The sequence below is a fragment of the Stigmatopora nigra genome, chromosome 23 (genome assembly GCF_051989575.1).
Source record: "Stigmatopora nigra isolate UIUO_SnigA chromosome 23, RoL_Snig_1.1, whole genome shotgun sequence".
Lineage (NCBI taxonomy): Eukaryota > Metazoa > Chordata > Actinopteri > Syngnathiformes > Syngnathidae > Stigmatopora > Stigmatopora nigra.
In genome coordinates, this window is record NC_135530.1 from 363335 (window position 1) to 383039 (window position 19705).

The 19705-nt window shown below is 55.2% G+C and overlaps 1 protein-coding gene across 4 annotated transcripts in view; it reads left to right on the top strand.

Annotated features, from left to right (window-relative positions):
• celf2 (cugbp, Elav-like family member 2) overlaps nucleotides 1-19705 on the top strand; it is a 73415-nt gene that overhangs the window by 17553 nt on the left and 36157 nt on the right. Inside the window, exon 1 of one of the 4 annotated variants that reach the window (XM_077710136.1) lies at nucleotides 15874-16135. The exons of the other annotated variants lie outside the window; for them this stretch is intronic. Coding sequence (XP_077566262.1) covers nucleotides 16083-16135 — 53 coding nt within the window. The 5' untranslated portion in view covers nucleotides 15874-16082. Of the gene's footprint in view, nucleotides 1-15873; nucleotides 16136-19705 lie in introns of those variants that run through there. 4 annotated transcript variants of the gene reach the window in all.

Consider the following 19705-nt stretch of genomic DNA (forward strand, 5'->3'; position numbering starts at 1 on the left):
AATGTATCTAATAGCATAGTTTTCCGCCGTGCGTTAGTAGGTGGCAAAGTTGTCAAAGACGAGGCTCCTCGTAATGTGTGGATTCAGCAAAGGGTATTGTTTTTTTTTTTTTTTTTTACAAAGATGGCTGGCGTACACAACAAAAGAATCTTGGGCTAATTGTGTGTGGGGGGGCAGTGGGGAAGTATTTGGGGGAATTGCACTGCTGTGCAATATGCTTGAAGATTTTATGATCGCCATTCATTTTAATTAGGCTTGTTTTTTTGTTTTTTTCTCTTCATATTGTAATTTGGCCATCCAAAAATGCACTTTGTGGGAAGAAGAGAAATTGGATTGTTTATCCATCCGCACGCTGGCCACCGGTTAGCAAAATTGTACATCACCAAAGTGTGCCTTTGTTCATTTGGCTTTTTACTGAGCCCAAAACAAAAATGGCTGGGAGCGATCGAATGAGACCAGCAAGAAGGGCTATTCCCTTTCTTTCCCCGTCTCCATGTCTCGCTGTCTCATTGTCCCCGTCCGTCCCAGCCCACTCTGACAAAAAAAAAAATTCTGTCAAATGAAGAGAGTCCACTTGAAATGTCCGTCCGCCGCCTGATTAACACGTGGATTAGCATAATGGCTAGTGAGCCAGCGCCAAAGTCTGACAAGTTTTCACTTTGCAAACTTTCTTAGGCGTCTTTGGAAATGCCACAGAATTGAGAATAGATTGATTGGAAGAGCGCCACCGTGCCGCCGTGGCCTTAATGGCGCGCGCGTCCGACGGGTGCTAACGCGCCAATACATCTGGGCGCAAATGGCGGCGGAGCCCCCCCGAACTCAAACGGGATTACGGCGTCCCCGGCTGAGGGCGACGGGGAAATTCACGGGCGCCGTCTCATTAGCTCTTTCTCCCGTCTCACCTCGGCCCGCCCGCCCTCGACGCGGGAATATTAGCTTTAGCGGCTAGCCCGGCGCGACGGGGCGGGTCCGGTTTCGCGAGGGCCCCGCCGGGGGGGCTCTCGGGTTGTTTATTGCGGCGCTCTAATTAGATCATCTTCCCCGCTAACCCGCTTACGCCTGTCACGTTAGCCTCCGCGCTAAGCCAGATGGAGGCTAGCTCCAAACATTCACGTGTGTAATCAAGTCCAAGGTAAATGTTTGCAGCGGGCGGGCGGGCGGGGGCGCGCCTCAATGTGCGTTTAAAAATGTTGCAAGCTAATGTTCTCTGTGGCGCAATTCTTTCCGCTTTTATTGTCCATTGTCGTCGTTGAAAAAGCCACATTCCCAGCAGGGTCCAAAAATTCAAAAAGGCTTATTGAACGTCTGGCGCTCCTATTTGGCCGGTTCCAGCCGGGAAAGCTTTTTAGCGCTTTGCTTGGGCAAATCTTCTGGCCATGGCAAACGTAGGGTATTTTTTGGGGGGGGGGGGTTCCGATTTCTGGACGGATGGTTTTGAAGCGCCACCGGCGAGGGACGCTAAAGTGAGCGGAAAGTGCCTTCAATTGGCCTCCTCCCAGTTGGAATTGCCGCGTCTCTCCAAGGACCGCTCTTGGGGATTTTTCCTCTTTTCCGAAACGGGGGGAGCGCCCACCCTAACCACCCGCCCGTCCGTCATCTAATGTAGTGTCGGGGTCGGACCTTTATTAGCCCGGGCGCGCGCAGAAGGCAGCCAGTGCATTAGCGGCGGCGGCGGCGGCGTATTCCCGCTTCCGCTCGCCGCCTCTGAAATCAAATTATCCGCTCGGCCGAGTGAAAGCGCTTCAAGGCCGAGAGACGCTTTGCCGTCGGAGAAAAAAAAAAAAAAAAAAAAGCTTCCCGACGCGTCGGCCGGCGTTTGGACGCTGGCCCCGCCCCTTTGCCAATTAAAAAGAATGCTAATTGCTTGCGTCCATTGAGCCGGCCTCGTGCTGTACATTAGCGTCTCTGCGTTCGCCTTTTTCAAATTGTGTCCGCTTCTAATTCTGTCGTCTGCGTTTTAGTCCATTTTGACACGATGTGGTCGCTCACGAAGCTAAATTGTCTGGATGGCGAGCGCGAGGGAGGGACGGAGGGAGGAAAGGTTTTGTGTAGAGGGCGGCCTAATCCGATCCATAGTTTGTGCCTTAGCGTGGCACCTCGGCGACTGCGGGTGGTTAAAACGCCGCACCACCACTTAGGAATATGGATCGGACGCATAAAAGGGTAAAAGGGCAACGCCACGCAATCAATTATTTTCAGGCGCTTAACGGCCCTCCGAGGGTCCTCGACACGCCCCCGCAGTCGATGGCGGGGCGCCGTAATGGCCGCCGCGCATTCTTCTTTGTGACACTCGGGGTGACATTTAGCCAGCCATCAACAACGAGAAGGGGAAAAATAAGATCCCATTTTATGGATCAGCGCCGCCACGCTAGGCTAGGCTAGGCTAGGCTAGCCGCCACGTCTGTCCGGCCGTCCTATTCGATATCGGGGCCCTGCTCTGTTGAAATAGGATTCCTGTGCTTTTGGGGTGACCCATTTGGAAGGTAGCCTCCTCTGTTGTCATTTTCCCGTTTTTGCCAATCTTACGTTAGTCGCGTTTTTCAGGCCGGTTGGGTGACGTTTTTGGTCTGGCGAATGCGGCGGTCTAAAAGATATTCTTTGCTCGCGTCAAGGAAAAAGTTTGACGGGCCGTCACCTCGCCGGCCGCTTCCCGACGGTCTCGCCGGTGGATTGGGCTCGCCGTCAGCCCCGGCCGGCTGATGCGATCGGACGGCCCTCGTCACGTTCCGCGTCCGCTCGACTTGAGCCGATTGCGCTTTGGCCTCTGACGGCCCGTCGCCGCCAATCAACGTCTGGGCGGCCGGCGCCGGGCGCCTCTTAGCGCCGTTTTCACGGACGCTTTGCCTTTTGGACCAATGCTGTGTCTGTCGCCGTGGTGCTTCCGTCCGTCTCAGTTGGTTGTCGTGAAGCACTAGCCTTCATTTTTTTTTTTTTTTTGCTCTCCAATGCTTTGAATCAGTTTCCACAATGGAGAGGAAGCTCAAATTTGTGGAAATTGGAGAAACTGGATGAGGAGGAGGAGGAGGAGGAGGAGGAGGAGGAGGAGGAGGAGGAAGAAGAGGGAGAGGGAGAAGGACATGTCAAGTTGGGACAAATGAGGACGGGGCGAGACAGGCTGAATGGAGCCCAGAAAAGAGAAGGCGAGGGAAGACGAGCGCGGGGGAGGGAGGGAGGGAGGGAGGGAGGGAGGGAGGGAGGGCTGCCTGCCTGCCTGCCTGCTTTCTTTCCTGGCTGCCTGTTATTGTGCGAGGAGACAAGTGATGGCACAATCCGGCCGCCATGTGTCACTTTGGAACAATCAGGAATGACGGCTCAGGTGGGTTTGCCTGAGGGGGGAGTCTTTTGCTTCTTGGCGCCAGCGAGCACTCTTGGCCTTTCCTGTCAGCGCCTCCAACATTGGTCGGGGAGCCAGTCTCATGAAAAATCATCCTCGGCCTTGATTGCCACTGCCTCCGTCGTCCTCCAAAGACCGACCACATTTGGCCAAATCACAGGAAAAAACTCTTGAATATGGACCTCTTTTTAGCCATTCTCAATGAAATAGATATACTATCGATTTTTGGCTCCCCCGAGTTTTTTTCCCCCTGTACCGTGGTCCAAAAGAAGGCGGCGCGCTCTTTTGCGTCCCATGAGGACTTGAACTTTGCACCCGCGGCAGCTGGCAAACTCCCTCCCTCCCTCCCTTCCTTCGCCCTCCCGCCGGGCTTCTCCTATTGACTCCTCGCTTATTGCTTGCGCTAATTGCTATTTGCGTAGCTTTATTAGTGGGTCTCGGCTGCCGCCGTGACATTTGCCTCTTCCAACTTGCTGCTGGGGTTCTTCTTTTTTTTTTTTCTAGAAGAAGACAGCACCTGAAGCAATTGCTGGCAGAAAAGCAACAAGTAGAAAAGAGCAAAGCAAATGAATATTTGCTCAGACTTCAAAATAGGCCGGCAGCAAGAGAAACGGTAGCGAGTTGCTTTGAGAAAAAAAAAAAAAAAAAGTCCATCCCGGCAAGATGGACGTATAATGGTCGAGCTGGCCTCGCCCGTCCGTCAATGGCGAGCGCTGAGCGCAAAGCGTGGAAATGTATGGCGGAGAAGCGTCCGGTTGCCAGCGTGTCGCTTAGCGGCCCACTTTGGCCTCTGTGAAAATGTCATTGCGCTTTTGCCCTGTTATTACCTCGGGGACAAAGTGGACCCGCCATTTGGTCCGCCCATTCGCTCTGCGTCCGTCCATTCCGCCGCCGCTGCCGCCGCCACTGGCTTTTAAACGCCCTGGTCGGTGTTTTCCCACTGAAAAGGTGGCCAGTCACCGACTGTAGGAATTTCTGCTCCGTTGTGGCGGTGTTTATCATGGTGGGGCCACGCACAGACCCTCCTGCCATTAAGAATCATTTTGGATTCCAATAGTTGCCACTATTGATCTATTTTTGCTTTCCCATCCCAAAAAGCGGCCTGGACCGATCCCACGTGTTAGCAAGCGCCTCCGTCCGTGCACGAGTCACTCGTAAAGATGAGGCCGAGAGGCTTGTCGTATTTTAGCTAGCGGCCCGTGTACTTTAGCCGACACTTTCCCTCAGCTCCAATAGTCGATGCCGCCAATGTAACCCCTGGCGCATTCTGAGAGCGGGAGGGAGGGAGAGAGGAAGGTTTGAAATTGCTTTGGTATTTCTCCAAAACAAATGACTCCGGCGCCCCAGCGTACGGCGGAGTCCCAAAGCTAGCAGACGTGCCACGGTGACATGGCCAAAAAAAAAAAAAAAGCCCAGCTGCACAAATTGAATTTCCAGCCCCTCCGTTTCCCGTCCCAGAGTGGCGGCGCTATCGGAGTGGGCGGGGCTTTAGCCAAAGGTCACGCCGGGCCACGCCGTAGCCACCGTAGCATTCCTGGGATGTTATCTACACGCTAGCTGGCGAGTGACGCCTCTTCCTGCCAGTCGGGGGCGCTCCGAGGGGCACAAACAATTGAAACCTAAGTAAGTGGCGCCCCCCCCACCCCCTTAAAAAGCCCTCATTTTGCTTTGTTGCACAAGCGTGTCTATTTCCCGCCCGCCGCGCTGCCCCGCGGTGTCGCCGCCGCCATGATTGATACGCCGCCGCGTATAGTGTGAGCCAGCCACATTTATGCATAAAACATGAGGACACTTTATTGTTTAGTTTTTTTGTTTTTTTCCCCCGTGAGCCACGTGGGAGAGCGCTTCGGGTTCCACCCGGTGTCCCGTCCCTGGGACCCCGTCAAGACCACGCTGACCCGGGGTGGTTAATTGATCTTTTCAAATGACGATTAGGAATGTGATCACGGGCTTAATGAGCCTTTGATTTGCCACGCTGTTGCTAAATGACAAAAGACGGGAAGTCGTGCCACACGGGGTGGAAATGACATTTGCTTTCTCTTTCTTTTTCTGGCCACCTCATATTTTTGCCATTGCAGAGGGTTGTTAGCCAAAAGCTGAAATAGGACCGTTGAAATCTATCAATTGTATTTCCATGTGATCACGTGCCAGATGGCCCAGCCAGCGACGTGGCTGCTCCGTAACTAAGCAGCTGTAACGGGCACGTGAATCAGGCGGAATCACCGCCGTCGTCGTCGTCGTCACGCAAGCGCCGAGCGTTTATGTTGCACGCGGGACGGGAATTGAGAGGCGCTTTGAGACAGGAAATGGATCCGGCGGAGGCAGGAAGAATCCCGCCGCCTTCATTAGCGTGTTCTCGGTCGGCGTGCGGATCCACGGGTCCCCGGCCTCCCGTGGAGGAGACCCCCAGGAGCCCCCCCCCCCCGGCCACGACCCCCCCCCACCATCGATCGGCACCGCCCACCTGCGCTCAATGTCCCTCATTGATCCTCTTTGATTCTTTTGTTTGCTTTGGCCGGGCCGCCACTAATTGGTCGGTTGTGCGGCGGCAAGATGGACTACGCGGCCTAATATGGCCGACGTGTGCGGCTCCCCGGAGGAGAAAACAAATTAAAGTCAGCTTTTCCTCTTCTTGCCGCTTTGCCTCCTCTCTTCTCCTCGCGCTCCGACGCCGATGTGGCTGCCATTAAGCCCCGCCCCCCTCCCCCGCTCGCTCCCCTCTTCCTCCTCCAGCCGCTCATAAATTGCGTGAAGAAATCATTATTTTCTCATAAACGGCGCAATATTGCTCTCATCGAGCGGCGCCTCACGTTCCGCCGCTTTACGAGACGGCGGCGGCGGCGGCGGCGACGAAGACGTCACGTGACCGAGGGCCGATTAGCCGCCCCGGCCCTAACGACACCTGTATCGCCGTTTCATTAAAATGGCCGCCCGTTCCATCGGAAACCGTTGTAGCGCCAAAGGGGGGAAGGAAAAAATCAGAGCGCCGTATGGAGGTCACCAGCCTCGGGGTTGCCAGATCGCAACCACCGCCAACCGATGGCACCGTCCACAGGAGCTGCGCACAAAAACCCCGATTTGTGTTTGGAGCAACACGGGCCGTTGTTTTTGTTCCGTTGCCAAGCGTTACACAAGCTAGCGTAGGCCGCTAGTCTCGCCTAGCAACAGCGAAAATGCCCGCCTAATGCGGCTAACGCTTGTTCCCGACTCTTTGTTGCGAGGAAAGGGTCCCGAATAGACGGCTCATTTGGAGGTCCGCTCACGGGCGCGGCGGCGATTAAGAGTTAGCGCGGCGGGCGGGAACGGAGTTTGGCAACGTTTGTGTTTTACGGCCACGTCCCGCGGGGGAAGCGCGGGCCCATTAGCGCTAATGAAAGCCACCAGAGTTGCTTACTCGGAGATTCCCGCCGCTAGCCAGGAAGTTTGGCCCGCCCGCGCCAGCAAATTGCCCGCCGCCGGCCTTTCCGGGACTCGTCCGTCTTTCAAATCTTGTCCGTCTCCGTTGCGAGATGATCCCGGTAGAAGCCGATGGACCACAAAGGCAAAAGCGGTCCGTCATGTGACCACCGTCGGGCACTTAACTTTCCCGCCCGTCTAATTCGCCGGACCATATTTCCACGTATACACGTATGGGCGCATTAGCATTCGGCACTTGGCGAGCCAGCCAGCCACGGAGTCCGTCTCCGCGCCGAGGCCTGGCCAATAAGTGCAAAAAGCGCAGAGGTGGAAAAATGAGAAGAGATAGCCGCTGATGAAAAAGCAGAGCGACCGCCCGGAGTAGAGACGCTGGCGGCGGGGTGGCCGCCATCGGCCGACGGACGCTCGGTGGCGCCCATCCGCGACACGCGGCGGAGACGTTCCGATCGGCTGCCTCCGATCCCCGTGGATGCCTCCTTAGCGGCTCCCGCTAAGAGGGAAAAGTTGAAAAGGCTGGCGAGGGAAGCAGAAGAAATGCATTGGTCACCAGCGTTTACGCTCAGCCTTTGGTCTCAAGGGCCAAACCGCCTTTGCTTTTCATTGGCTCTTTTCATGCTCTCCTTTCCCTTCACCTGACCTAAATACTTCATGGGTTCATCCCCGGCCGGCTGAGCTGAGACGCCGCTTGTAGCCAGGTTAGCCAAGTTAGCCAGGCTATAAGCTATTGTTTACTATCCCTGATTTCTTTTTTCCATATTTCTTAAATGGGATGGATCAACTCGGATATCGGCAAATATTGGGTGCTATCAATTCACTGCTTCTCGTATTCGTGGTCATTCGGAATGCATTTCCTCAAACGAACTGTTTTGGCGGGCGAGCTGCCATTTTATTGGAGAGGGAGGCAAAGGTAGCGGACGTTAACGCAGGAGGGGCCCCCGGGGGCCCATGGCTCGCACATTAACCTCGGCCGCCGCTTCCGTGAAATCCCGCGTCGGATTGGCCGGGGGGGGAAAAATGGGTCTGTGGGGAAATGTTCACCGACGGGGAACGCTAACCAATTGGCGGCCAGGGAGCCGAAAAAAAAAAAGGGAAACGCTAGCGCTTTTCCAGCCGTACGTCAACCTTCACTCATTTTTGCCACGACAAAAGGAATACCAGATATTGAGCAATTCTTTTTATTGGCCGACCCGAACCGTATTTCCCCTTTAAAGATAGAAGCCCGCCGTATGTTTGGGTGGTTTGGCTTTCGGTTCGTGGTGATTCCGTTGCGTGTGCTCCCACCAAAATGTGCCTCCGATTTGACGTACGTGGTGGCGTTCACCAGCTAGTTTTAGTCGCGTGCCGGCGTAGCGTTGGCCGACTTTAGTTTGATCTTGGCGGCAGAGGAAAGAGAGAAATAGAGAGAGAGAGGAAAAGAATAAGATGAGGTTACCAGATATGTTTAAAAGGGTGCACGGGAGACCGATAAGAGCGGCGGTGGGAGTGTGGGGGGGGGGGGGGGGGGTTGATGGCGGCAATGGCGGTGGCGGTGGCGGCGGGATGAGAGCGAACGAGCGAGCGGGAGATAATGAGAGGATGGAAGAGGGGAGCCGCTCGGCGGAATGAGGAGATAGAGAGCATTTCCTATTCCGTCAGACGCACTTTGGCTCATTCATTATATTCCCCGGGCAATTACCAGGACCACCTGCTTTGTCCCGCCTCGTATTGTTTCCGGCCGCCTTTCCCTTCTCCTTTTTTTTCCTCATTTTGAGCCCCAGAGAAACCGGCGGCCTTCCGTCCGTCTGTCCGTCCGTCCGTGATGCCCGCTCGGATCGGACGTCCGTCGGTGTCACGTTAAATCATGTGGAATTAACGTCCAATTAGCATTTGCTTTTAGTTTGCTTGAATTAGAAAAGAGAACTCGAGAACAAATGAAGGGAGACTTTTGACGTGCATTTGGAAGCAATTTTGGGGGCTTTGGCCACGCCCACTTTGAACCTCGTTTTGGACATTTTGGCCCGGTAAATTGCGGCGTTCCTCGTCAGAACGTCTATTGTCGTCAACCGGGCCCGCTCTTCAAAGTGGGCCCCCCCCCCCAAAAAAAGCCTGCATATGTAAAATAACAAAGGGGCGAGCGGCCCCCTGGCGCTTGTTGCCGTGGTTACGGGCGCCGACGTCTCCGACGGGGCCCTGGCAACCCGCCGCCCACCGTCGGCGGCGTCAGCGAGCTGCGCCCGCCTCCCTCCCGTTGGCCGGCGTGGCTGCCGACATTTCAGTGCCCCCCCCCCCCCCCATTTATTTTTCTCCATTTTTTTTTCTTCTTTTTTTTTTTTCTTCTTCCCCTCCCGCGTCTCGTCGGACTCATTAGTGTCCGTTACCGGCCGTAGTTACGGCCGCTCGGAGCCGATGCTGCCTGTGTTTGATTACAGTGATCAAGGGCCAAGTAACAGAGAAGAAAAGTGTGGCTGTGCGTGAGTGCACGGGGAAGTGGGGGAGTGGACGAGTGGGGGAGTGGGGGAGTGGACACGCCACGGCCGTCCACGGCCAGAGAAAAAAGTCCCACAAATATCGCGTCCAAACATTCCCTTCCGTCAATGGACGCTTTTTTTATGGCTGTCGGCCAAGGGCCACTAAATGCGCGCTAAATAACCCCATCTACGGGATAGGCCGCCGGACGTAAATGCGACCGGGGCTGGCTGGCGGGGGGGGGGGGGAAGGCTCCCCGGGGAGCCTTTAGCTTCCCGCTTAATAATGGATGTTCATATTTTATTGAATGGCGTGCCGCTGTCAACCTGCAACATCAATGGCGCATGAATTGTTTTGACAAGAGCAGATGATTCCAAGGCAAAACACAATTTCCCAGTCAAAAGATTGCCGCAGACGCCATCGGCGTGGAAAACACGTGGCCGCCGTTTCCTCGTTTGAAATGGAAAAAAAGGCCTCCTTTGGTTATTGCCCTGTTTTTTTTTTTTTCCTCCAATTTTTTTTCTTATTGATGGATGGCGAGCACCCCGCGCGCAATATTACTTTTCCCGCCTCATATTCCGTCAGCCAGCCAGCGCGTAATCCCGCGGATTAGCCGCGGCCGCGTGCGTGATGGATGGCGCTTTCCGCGCTCTACCAATCATCAGAAATGTTGGCGCAGATTCAAAGTCAGTTTTTATTCTTCTCAAACTTTGCATTTCTTTGGCAGAAGCCGGCGACGGGCGACGTTAAGCGGGTGACGTTTAGCGGGCGGCGGTTAACGCGCCACTTGTGCGTACGTATCCAAAGCGCTCACCCTGGAATGGAAGGGCAAATGGCGGGAGGAAAGTCCTTCCTCGCCGCCGGCCGGGCAATTCATCAACGGAGTGGTTTGCAAATGAGCCGCGCTGGCGCCGCAGCTGCGTCGGCTCGTACGTCGCGTAATTAAGGCTTTCAATTAAGACCGCCGCCTGTAAATAACTCTGGAAAGGCTGGGCTGGCGGACGGGCGGGAGCGGACGGGAGCGGACGGGAGCCAGATCCAACTTGGTCCCGTCTAAAGTAGAAGCAAAACTTTTTTTTCCACGACCCGAGACAAAAGGCCAAAGAGTGTTTTCTTGCCGACCTTTAGCATTTCCTTCCCGCCGGCCGACAAAATTTGTCCATTTGACTCCTTTGGAATATTAAGCGGAAAAAAGTGGCAAAAAATCCACCCGAGGGCAAGCGGCTTGGCTTTCCCGTCCAATGCAAATCCGTAATATTGCATCTGGACGTTCGTAAAAAGAAAGACTGGTTCAAAGCTCAGAGTGTCGCTCGCCGATGGAAAACGGCCGGACATTTAAGCGGGTTTCAAACGTCACAATAACGGGCTAAACCACAAAAGAAAATGGCTTCTCGCCGATGCCTCCTCCGTCAAATATTAAAAGACGACATTTTTTGGGGGGACTTCCAATATCTCCGCCATGAAAATAGCAAATGAGTGGCCGATAGGAGGCCGCCATCCCATTTGAAGCCCACACTTGTGTGTGTGTGTGGTCTATTGACCACCACGATGGCGCTTTATCTGCTCGCCGGGAAGCGCTAAAGCGGAAATGTGTTCCGCCGGCCGGCGTTATCTGGGAGCCCACCTTTCTCCCAATGCTTATTTCCTTATCTAAAAATACATCTGAGTGCCGGCCGGTTTCCCTCTAACCGCTTGCTCGCTAACTCCATTCCTTCCCTCGCCGCCGTCGTCTTACGTTGAGGCCGGCGGGTGGCGCGGGTGGCGCGGGTGGCACGGGTGCGGGAAAGGCAGGGTTAATAGACACCATTTTGCTTTGAGAGCGCGTCGGCGAGAGCTGTTGTCGTCTGAGAGTGGGGGAGGGGGACAGGGGGGCTTCCGCCCGGCGTGAAGTGGAAGCTGAGCGGCGGCAGTGGCGTTGGCGGTGGCGGCGTCCTCCCTCCCTCCCTCCCTCCCTCCTCATGGCCGCATCAGCAAATTAGCACTTGAAACAAAATAATCAAATAAGAATCCCCTCTTCATGGCCGCTATTGTCGGCAGGAGTGTGTTGACTCAGCCCCCCGTTCGCTTCTGTCCTTTTGTTTGCCGCCATTTTTATCTGGCGTGACGTGGCGTGGCGTGGCTTTTCTCAAAAGGCGCTCGTCTGTCTCGTTTTGCTCTCTTTAGCAGGCGGTTTGATTGCAAAAGGCGCAGGAGGAAGCTAGCTAGCTAGCTAGCTAGCGTTAGCCTAGAAACAGAGAGAGAGAGAGAGAGAGAGAGAGAGAGAGAGAGAGAGAGAGATGGATGGATGGATGTAGGCAAAGGTGTGGAGGTCCACAAATGGAATTCCATAAAGGTGAAGAGGACTGAATATGCATGCGGCGTCGGTGGAGCCGCTTCAAAGTGACTCTTTGGCAGTTAACGCCGTGGGAGATGAAAGCCTCTCTGGTCACAAACGCCCTGGCCTGCCAAGCTGTGCTGCCGACCTGCCCCCACCAACCCCCACCCCTGCCAATTTTCACCACTTTTGCTAATTCCCCGTGTTGGGATCAGACTGGACCGGATTTTCCCGTCTCGTCCCGTGGCTTTTCCTCTCTTTTGGCAGACTTTTGGATGTGAAATTGAGCAGTATTGGAGCATATTTGGTGTTAGCATCATTGCTTCACGTTAGCCAATGGGAGGCCGCTCTATTTCTAAATAATATTTGATTTTTTAGCTCGGATTGTTTTGCAATTTTCTACGTACATTTGTACTTTTGACACGAAACCGTACGCGGACAAGGGACATTCGTTGACGGCGTTAAAATAGAATTGGCTGGATGTTGACGTGGTGGGTGATACGTGTCTGGCTGGCTAGGCGTCTTGCGCCACTCAAGTATTCGGCGGCACCTTTTCCCGCCTCCACCTGCAATCAGGCTGATTTGGCTAGGGCTTTGGGTCCGGGCCATCCCAGCTAATCAGCGGCGCCCGCCGTGGGCCTAATCAGCTGGCTTCTTGAACTTGCCTCCGGAGCCCCGCCCACCCCCCACTCCCGGGACGCCGCTTTCATTTACATTGGTCGGCGGGTGTCTCTTCTCGCCGCCATCGTCGCTTGACGTTGGCCAAGCCGGGGAAGCCGGGACCATTTCCACTTTCCTACTGTCCTGGTTGTAATTTCAGTCCAAATGTCATGGGTTAGCGTTAATGTAAGGGCCCACAAATTCCACAATTTGACAGCGCTGGCGATAAAGAGAGAGTTAGCTTCCATTTCAAGAGGGCGGGCGGGCCAATATTTCTTTTGGAAGAGCGGCGCGCCTCCGTCCGTCCCCATCCTCTTCTCGGCACATTCTTGCCACATGATGCGAACGCCGCTTTAAAAAAAAAAAAAAGGAAAAAAAAGGATGGCGGTTAAAAAGCAATAAATCAGGGCCTGGGCGCTCGCCGTCTGCAAATGAAAAGCTCTAATACGGGACATAAACATAACGACGCGCGCACGCACGCACGCACGCACGCACGCACGCACGTACGTACTCAGGCACGCACGTAACCAAGCACGAGGTCTGCGTGAGCTCATAACGCCGATATGAACGCGCGCTTTATTGCATTACTCATGTAAACGTCGCTCCAGTGATTAAAGTGGAGCGCCGCTTTATTGCTCGTAATTGTTTTGGGGTCGGCCTGCGCTCCGAGGAATGCCGCCCGTCGGCGTGCGCGAGCGTGCGCGAGCGTGCGTGCGTGAGCGCCATCCATATTTGATGAGGCTCTTCTTCCCGTCCAATATTCTTTCCCTCCTCCGATATGACGCGTAAACCATGGCCAGGGTGGAATGGCCTAACCCGAGATCCACAAACTTTGTAGCCCCCAACGCACACGCTCTCACACACACACACACACACACACAATACCCGTCTTTCTTCTCGTCTTTTTAACGCGGCAGCTAAGGAAGTTCGCGTAGATGCCTCCGGGCTGGAGCACTCGAGTGGGCGAGAGAGCGAGAGAGAGCAAGAGAGAGCGCGAGAGCGCGAGAGCGCGAGAGCGCGAGAACCAGAAAAACCAGGCAAGGCTTGTAAACACTATATGTGTAGAATGGAGCCAAGATGGATGACATCAGCTTCACGTGCTTACGTTTGCAGTGGAAAGTGGGCGTCGAAAGAGGAGCGATAGGGGGGTGTCGGGGGGTGTCGGGGTGGGGGCTCCGGCACATTCCAAGAGGATGAGAAACAGATGATGATGTTGTTCATTGAGGGACTCCAGTGTGTTTTGCTGTCAGATGCTGTCACGTGACGGGACGCGCCCGTTGGATACAACGCGCTCTCATATCATTCTGACATGGGTCGGATGTGGACCAAAAAAACACCGAGCAACGCCGTTATTATTATTGACCCCCTTGGTCAATGATGGCCTGAAACCCCAAAACATACTTTTTCTAGTTTGGCTTATTTCTCCTCGTATGGGGGTACGGCTCCATTTGGGCCCCCCCCTCCCCTCCCCTCCCCTCCCCTCCCCTCCCCTCCCCTCCCCTCCCCTCCCCTCCCCTCCCCTCCCCTCCCCTCCCCTCCCCGCGGCATCTGGGCAAATGGAAGCCGGCCGGCCGGTCGGCCGACGCTGACCTTTGCACCCCAGGCCGCTTGACGAGAGCCAAGAAATAGCCGCACGCACTCACTGTCTGCAGTAAACACTCTTGCTTGCGCGCATGTGTGGCGTGGAGGGAAATGTCAACCATTCCAGGCGACACTCATGCGTCTTGTGTTATTACGGAGCCAGGAACGGGGGGGGGACCACGAAGGGGGCCACCCGCTCATCCGGCGTGCTAGTTATAATTGGGTGGCGTGCGATAGGACCTTTGACCTCTGGCTGGGCACCTGAGCCCCAAGCAAGGAAGCGCTCTGGAAATGGAAACAATTCCGACCGGCGTTGTGAAGTATAGAATGTATTCTTTATACTTTTATGCTGTATAGTCACTTGGATAGAATTTTGCGGAGCCTAGTGGTAAGTTTCCTTCATAACACCTATGAGTTAGGGGCATGTCATTTACTAAGACACGCCCATTTCTTTGTGTCACTTCGTCCCGCCTTAAGTTTGTACCTAGGTCACATGACCCTTTGTTAATAAAAGGGGCTACTCTGTTGGAGGTCGGTGGGGGATTGGAACTGGTCAGGCAAGGAGATGGACTCGTCTCCAAGCGCTTGCACCTCCCGACCCCTCCCTCAGCTGATGTCTTTGAAAATCTCATCAAGCCGACTCTGCGTGTGCTACCTCTGATTCGAATTATTGAATGTATATGGTTCTAAACCTGACAGGCGTGGTGGCCCATTCCGCTCCAAGCACCTTACGTCCAAACAAAGACCCCCTTTTAACATAGTCATAAGTGGAGATTCAAAGAAATTCCGCCAGATGACTACTTATGATTTAGGTTAGCATGTCAGCGTTCTTCCTCTGTTTTCCTCCTAAATCGCAAGCTTGGCTAATAGTAGGCTAAATACTTGCTTGCTTTTTCCTCAGCGTGCCCTGCAATTGGCTGGCAAACAGTTGTGGTCGTTGGCGGCAAGGCCCCCTTTGGCCCTTGAACCCGGCCCCCCTCCCCCAGGTGATGATTAGCTATCGATCACGGGTGGGCGCAATGGCCGGCTGGATGGCTCCGTGCTCTAATTGCGTTTTCTCTGGCCGCGACCCGTCGATCGATGGCCGGCTAATGAGAGACGAGCACGGAGCCAGCCCCCGCTCGTAGCGCCTTTTCCTTCTTTTTTTTTTTCATTTGTATTTTTGGATGGAGGCGCACGCGGAGGGCAGGTTGGCGCCCGTGACGGAGACCGCCCACGGCGGGCCGCACGCATGGATTTCTAACCCTTTCACATACGCCGACGGGAGAAGAAGTTGATTAGGAGCAGCTCTAAATATATCCTCCGCCTCTTCCTCTTGCCATCGCTAAGTCGCCCACTCGCCCGCCCACGTGGCCGCCGCCGCCGCGCCGGCTTTGGTACGAGCCCACACTTTTTCTCTTTTTTTTCTTCTTCCTTTTCTCTCGGCAGGCCGCGGCGGCAACGGCGAGCGACACGCCGGCTTCCCGTGGCTGATTTTGATGTAGAGTCTGGCTTTTTACCTCCCGCGTTAAATAGGCGCCACAGAAAATTGCCGCTTTTTACGTGGAAGAGTCCAAAAAAGTGCAGAGGCGGTGATAGCATGGCATACTACATTGTGTGGCGGCTTAGGGTTAGCTGGCTGGCTAGGTTCGGAAAAAGTGACAAAGGACGTCAACGGGAAGCGGTGGCGTGTCAGACACCGTGTCAGTGGCTTCTGCTTTTGGGCCGCAACTTCTCCTTTAACCACGGCTCTGTTTTTCACTGCCGTCCACTTTGACGCTAGTGGATGATTCCTATGACTCATTGACTTTTGTGTCTTATGGCTAAAACATCCATTTCCAAACAAACTTGGACATCAAATGTCCAGTAGTGAAGTGGCTATCGTGGCCCACAAATGTCGGCTTGGTAAAAGCTGACGTTCGAAACAACGCTTGAAGTGACACGTGCGCTCCCGACGGTGGAAGCGGCGCAAACCGCGGCAGGCGGCGAAGGCTGGGTTGGGGTTTTTGTTGATGAGGTAGGAGGGGGGGGGGGGGGGGGGGTGCCCAACCGGCTGTACAGAGTGAGCGAGCGAGAGAGAGAGAGTGAGGGAGCGGGGAAGGGAGGGGGGGAAGCGCGGTGGCGGAGGCGCGTCGCACTTCTCGTCAGGCAGCGGCAGCAGCAGCAGCAGCAAGACGGAAAAAGGGAAAAAGGGCTCGCCGCATCTCGCGACCGACCGACGGACTTTAAAACGCGGCCACGCACGCCTTTTTTTTTTCTTCTTTTGGTCTTTCTGTCTTTTCCTCCGGCCTCTCCTTTTTTTTCCTTTTCTCCGTCCCTCCAGCTCCCCCTTTTTTTTCTCTTCCCGTCATCATGGTTTCTATCATTTCCGACCTGGACCCCCTCAAGAGCTGGAGCGTCTTAAGGTAAAAGCCACGCCGCGCCGCGCCGCCCAAACTTTGAGCGGAACATCCCCGGCGCTCGCACTTTTAGCCGCCAGCATCGGTCTCCGCCGCCCGACCTCCGACGTGCGTCCACTCTGGACCCGTGTGGTTGTAGTTGCTGTGGTGGGTTGTGCAACTTTGTCCCAATTTGCCGCCCGGATTCTAGGGTCCGTGGGGCGTTTTGAGCGACGCGTCACGCTGGCAACAACGTGATGGCGCCAAAGATAACCTCTGCACACTTGGCGGGGCCGGCTTCCTCCCCTCCGGAGGGACGTCGACGTGCTGGGGTCACGCGCGTCGTCACGGACGCACACGGGTCTCGCGCATGGCATTGGCACACTTGTCACTTGGAGAGACAAGTGGAGCTGACAAGAGGGGGAGGGCACACGTGTGTGTGTGTGTGTGTGTGTAGTCTGCATGACTTTCATAGAATAGAAAGCGTGCCCGCATTTTCTCAACGCCTGTGTGCCGTACTCTGCGCGCCCTGGTGACAAATGTCTTGTCTTCCGCCTGCTTGACATCCCATTGAAAACAAGCCAAGAATTGAAAAGTTTCTAAGGCCGCCTTCCCGTTTGGACGCTGTCCCTTTGCGAATACGTGACCTCACCCCGGGCGTTCCCCGGGCGTTCCCCGGGCGTTCTTTTCTCCGCCGCCCCTCCCTGGTTCTTCTTCACTTTTGGCTTTGTTTTCCTTGTCTGAGTTTGCGCGTACCGTAAAGCGCTTCCAAGTGACTCGTGGATTCAATAATGCGGCACCTGGCGGACGGCACGCCATCTCGCCACGCTCATGGCGCCCTTTTGAAAGTAAAGTAAACAAAATGATGCTCAATTGTGACGGGTTTTTTTTTGTGTTCGAGTTGAAAATGCCGGCACGCGCGTGTCCTCTTTGTCGTGGCCTGGCCTCATTTCGCGGCCTTCAATTTGTCGCCCGCTCGCTTTGGGTCGGGTCGTTGCCAGGGGGGCCGATGGCGGGGGTGTGCCGGGGGGTGCCGGGGGCCAAAAGCCAGACAGATAGGAAGGACTTTGTGTAGTGGGGAAAGGATGGCGCTTGTCCAGGCACGGCTTGTTTCTACAGCTGCGTGGTCTTGTGACAGGAAACTCGCTTTTGGGAGGCTTTCAACAGAAAGTCGGCCGGGTGGGCTGGCTGGCTGGCGGGACCCGAGACACCTCGCTTTGCCGTCCTCTGGGTATCCTTCTCTTTTGCCACCATCGCTGGAAAATCACTAGCTGGGAGGTCGGCGCGGGGTGGGGGGGGAGTCCAATATCGCCATGAGGTGGCAAATGTTGCCCGGCAACAGCGTGCGCGCCATTCATTGCCAATCTTCCGTCTTTTCCGTCGATTGGCGACCGATCTCGGGTGTGGTGATAGGCTCCGTCCGGCACCATCTTGACTATTCCAAAGCTAATGTCAACTTTTGATGGCCGTCAAGAGCCACACGATTGGTCAACGGCACGGAAAGACTCCGTGAACCACACCCCCCCACCCCCACCCCACCCCGCTCAGGCCGGCCACGGTGTCACGACGACCCGCGCTCATTTTCAGCTGTAATTGAGACCAGCCCCGCGGGACGGCGCCGTCTCCCGAACGGCGTTCGGCCGAATGGCCGCCGGCCCCGATGGCGGCCCCGATGGCGGCCCCGATGGCGGCTCTCCCAAGCGTGACACCTGTTAAGTGGCGTTACCGCCAGAGAGAGAGAGAAAAAAAAAAAAAGCTTTTTAGTCAAGCTTCTTCTCGCCAGACGCTCCATTTCTTTTTGGGGCTGCATTTCCCAGCGTGTCACGTGACCCAAACAAAATGCCTCCTTGTGAAGGTTCATGGCTTTAGATATATTTAGAAAGAGAAAGAGAGAGAGAGAGAGAGAGAGATGGCTTTTGTATGTCCTTTCAGTGAGTTTATACAAATAGATAGGAATTAGAGTTGAGTGTATATTCAACACTGTATAATTTGGAGTCTTTTTGTCAGTTTCTGTTTGTGTCTTTTTGGAAAGAAACTCCCCATAGTTGCGCCCCGCTTGTTTTGCCGCCGCCGCCGCCGCCGCCTCCTCTATTTTTACGCGCTGAAGGATCCCCGCAGGTGCGTCCCGTCCAAATTTGCCGGCCTCCCGTGGTCGTAAATCAAGACTTTTCTGGGAGAAACCTTCCCGCCGCGCTCATAAACAGGCGCAGATGGCAAAAGTCCTCCCAGCCGTGTCCGTGTAGCCTTGCTTGCTTGCTTGCTTGCTTGCTTGCAAGAACCCTCAAAGTATGAAACACAAAAAACTAATAAGAAGCCTGGGAAAAATAGTCAAGCTCGCCTAAATTGCAATGTTTTGTGTCCTTGCTTCTGTTGGAATGCGAAAACACGAAAACGCGCCCCCGCCCAAGGCCTCCGCCCCCGTCGGAGCCCCCCCTCAAACGCCACTGCTGAATCAGGACAAAAGTGAAACGAGATCATCCTAATGTGATTCCGGCGTGACACCACGCTCCCGTTTTGGGAATCAAGACCTGATTGACAAGCGGCGGGCCACGACGGGGCCACGGCGGGCTTTTTCCGTATTTGTCCGCGTGGCTCCCAGCCGGGCCGGCCTTTCTTTATCTGCCGGCGCTAATCTTAAATGGCACGGCCTCGCGCCGTCCAGCGCCGGCCCAGATAAAAAGATGAAGCCACTTCATCCAGCCGCCACCGTCGGGGAGGGAATTTGGGATTAAAGACTTCCCACGGCGGGGAAGCGCCGTCTCGCCGGGGACGCCGGACGGATTTGGAAGGAAATTGCACCGCGTATGTACGGCGCCGATAGGCGGCGATATTCTGCGAGCCCAGAAAACAACAAAATATATAGGGATTTTGTCATTTTGTCTGGTTGGAGTGGTGGTTGTCGTCGTTCCCTCGGCACCCGCTTCCTAATTCAATGGCGGCGGCGGCGGCGGAATTCCGCCGGCCGGCCGTAAAATGATTAGGCAGCGTCGGGTTTGGCCGGGCGCCTTTATTACAATGTGTCAGGGCGGATGTACATCACGGCGCCAAACCACTGGCTCCTTATGAAATAGCTGGCTCCTGGCAGACGTGTAATCTGATTACCCCGACAGATTAAAAATAGATTGAATCTCCCCTCCCTCTTTTTGTCCATTGTGTCGCACGAGAGGTCACGCGGTCGTTGGATGGGGTTGGATTGGTCGCCAGAGTGTGTACTACTACTTCTGTGTGGTGATGGGTCACCACAGTCAGCGCTTTGAGATTGACTTGAGCGGTCGCCGTATTTTTGCCAGGCCCCGTCTTCGCGACCGGTCCCTCCCGTGGAGACGCACGTGTCATGGTTTTTTTTTTTTTTTTCTTCTGGTAAGGTCGCCGGAGCGGACAGGCGATTGGTCGCGCGCACGGGCTGTCAGTCCCGCTAAAGGAACACGCGGCTGGGTTTTCCCCGCCTGTCACTCGAGTGGGCCGCTTATTATTTTTCATATTTGGGCGCGTGCGCGCGGCTGTCAATCGAGCTGTCGGGCGGCGTTGGCCGACGAGACGAGAGGCGGCCGGCCGCCGTGGGCGTTGTGGGCGCCCGCCGTGGTCGCCCCGGGAAGC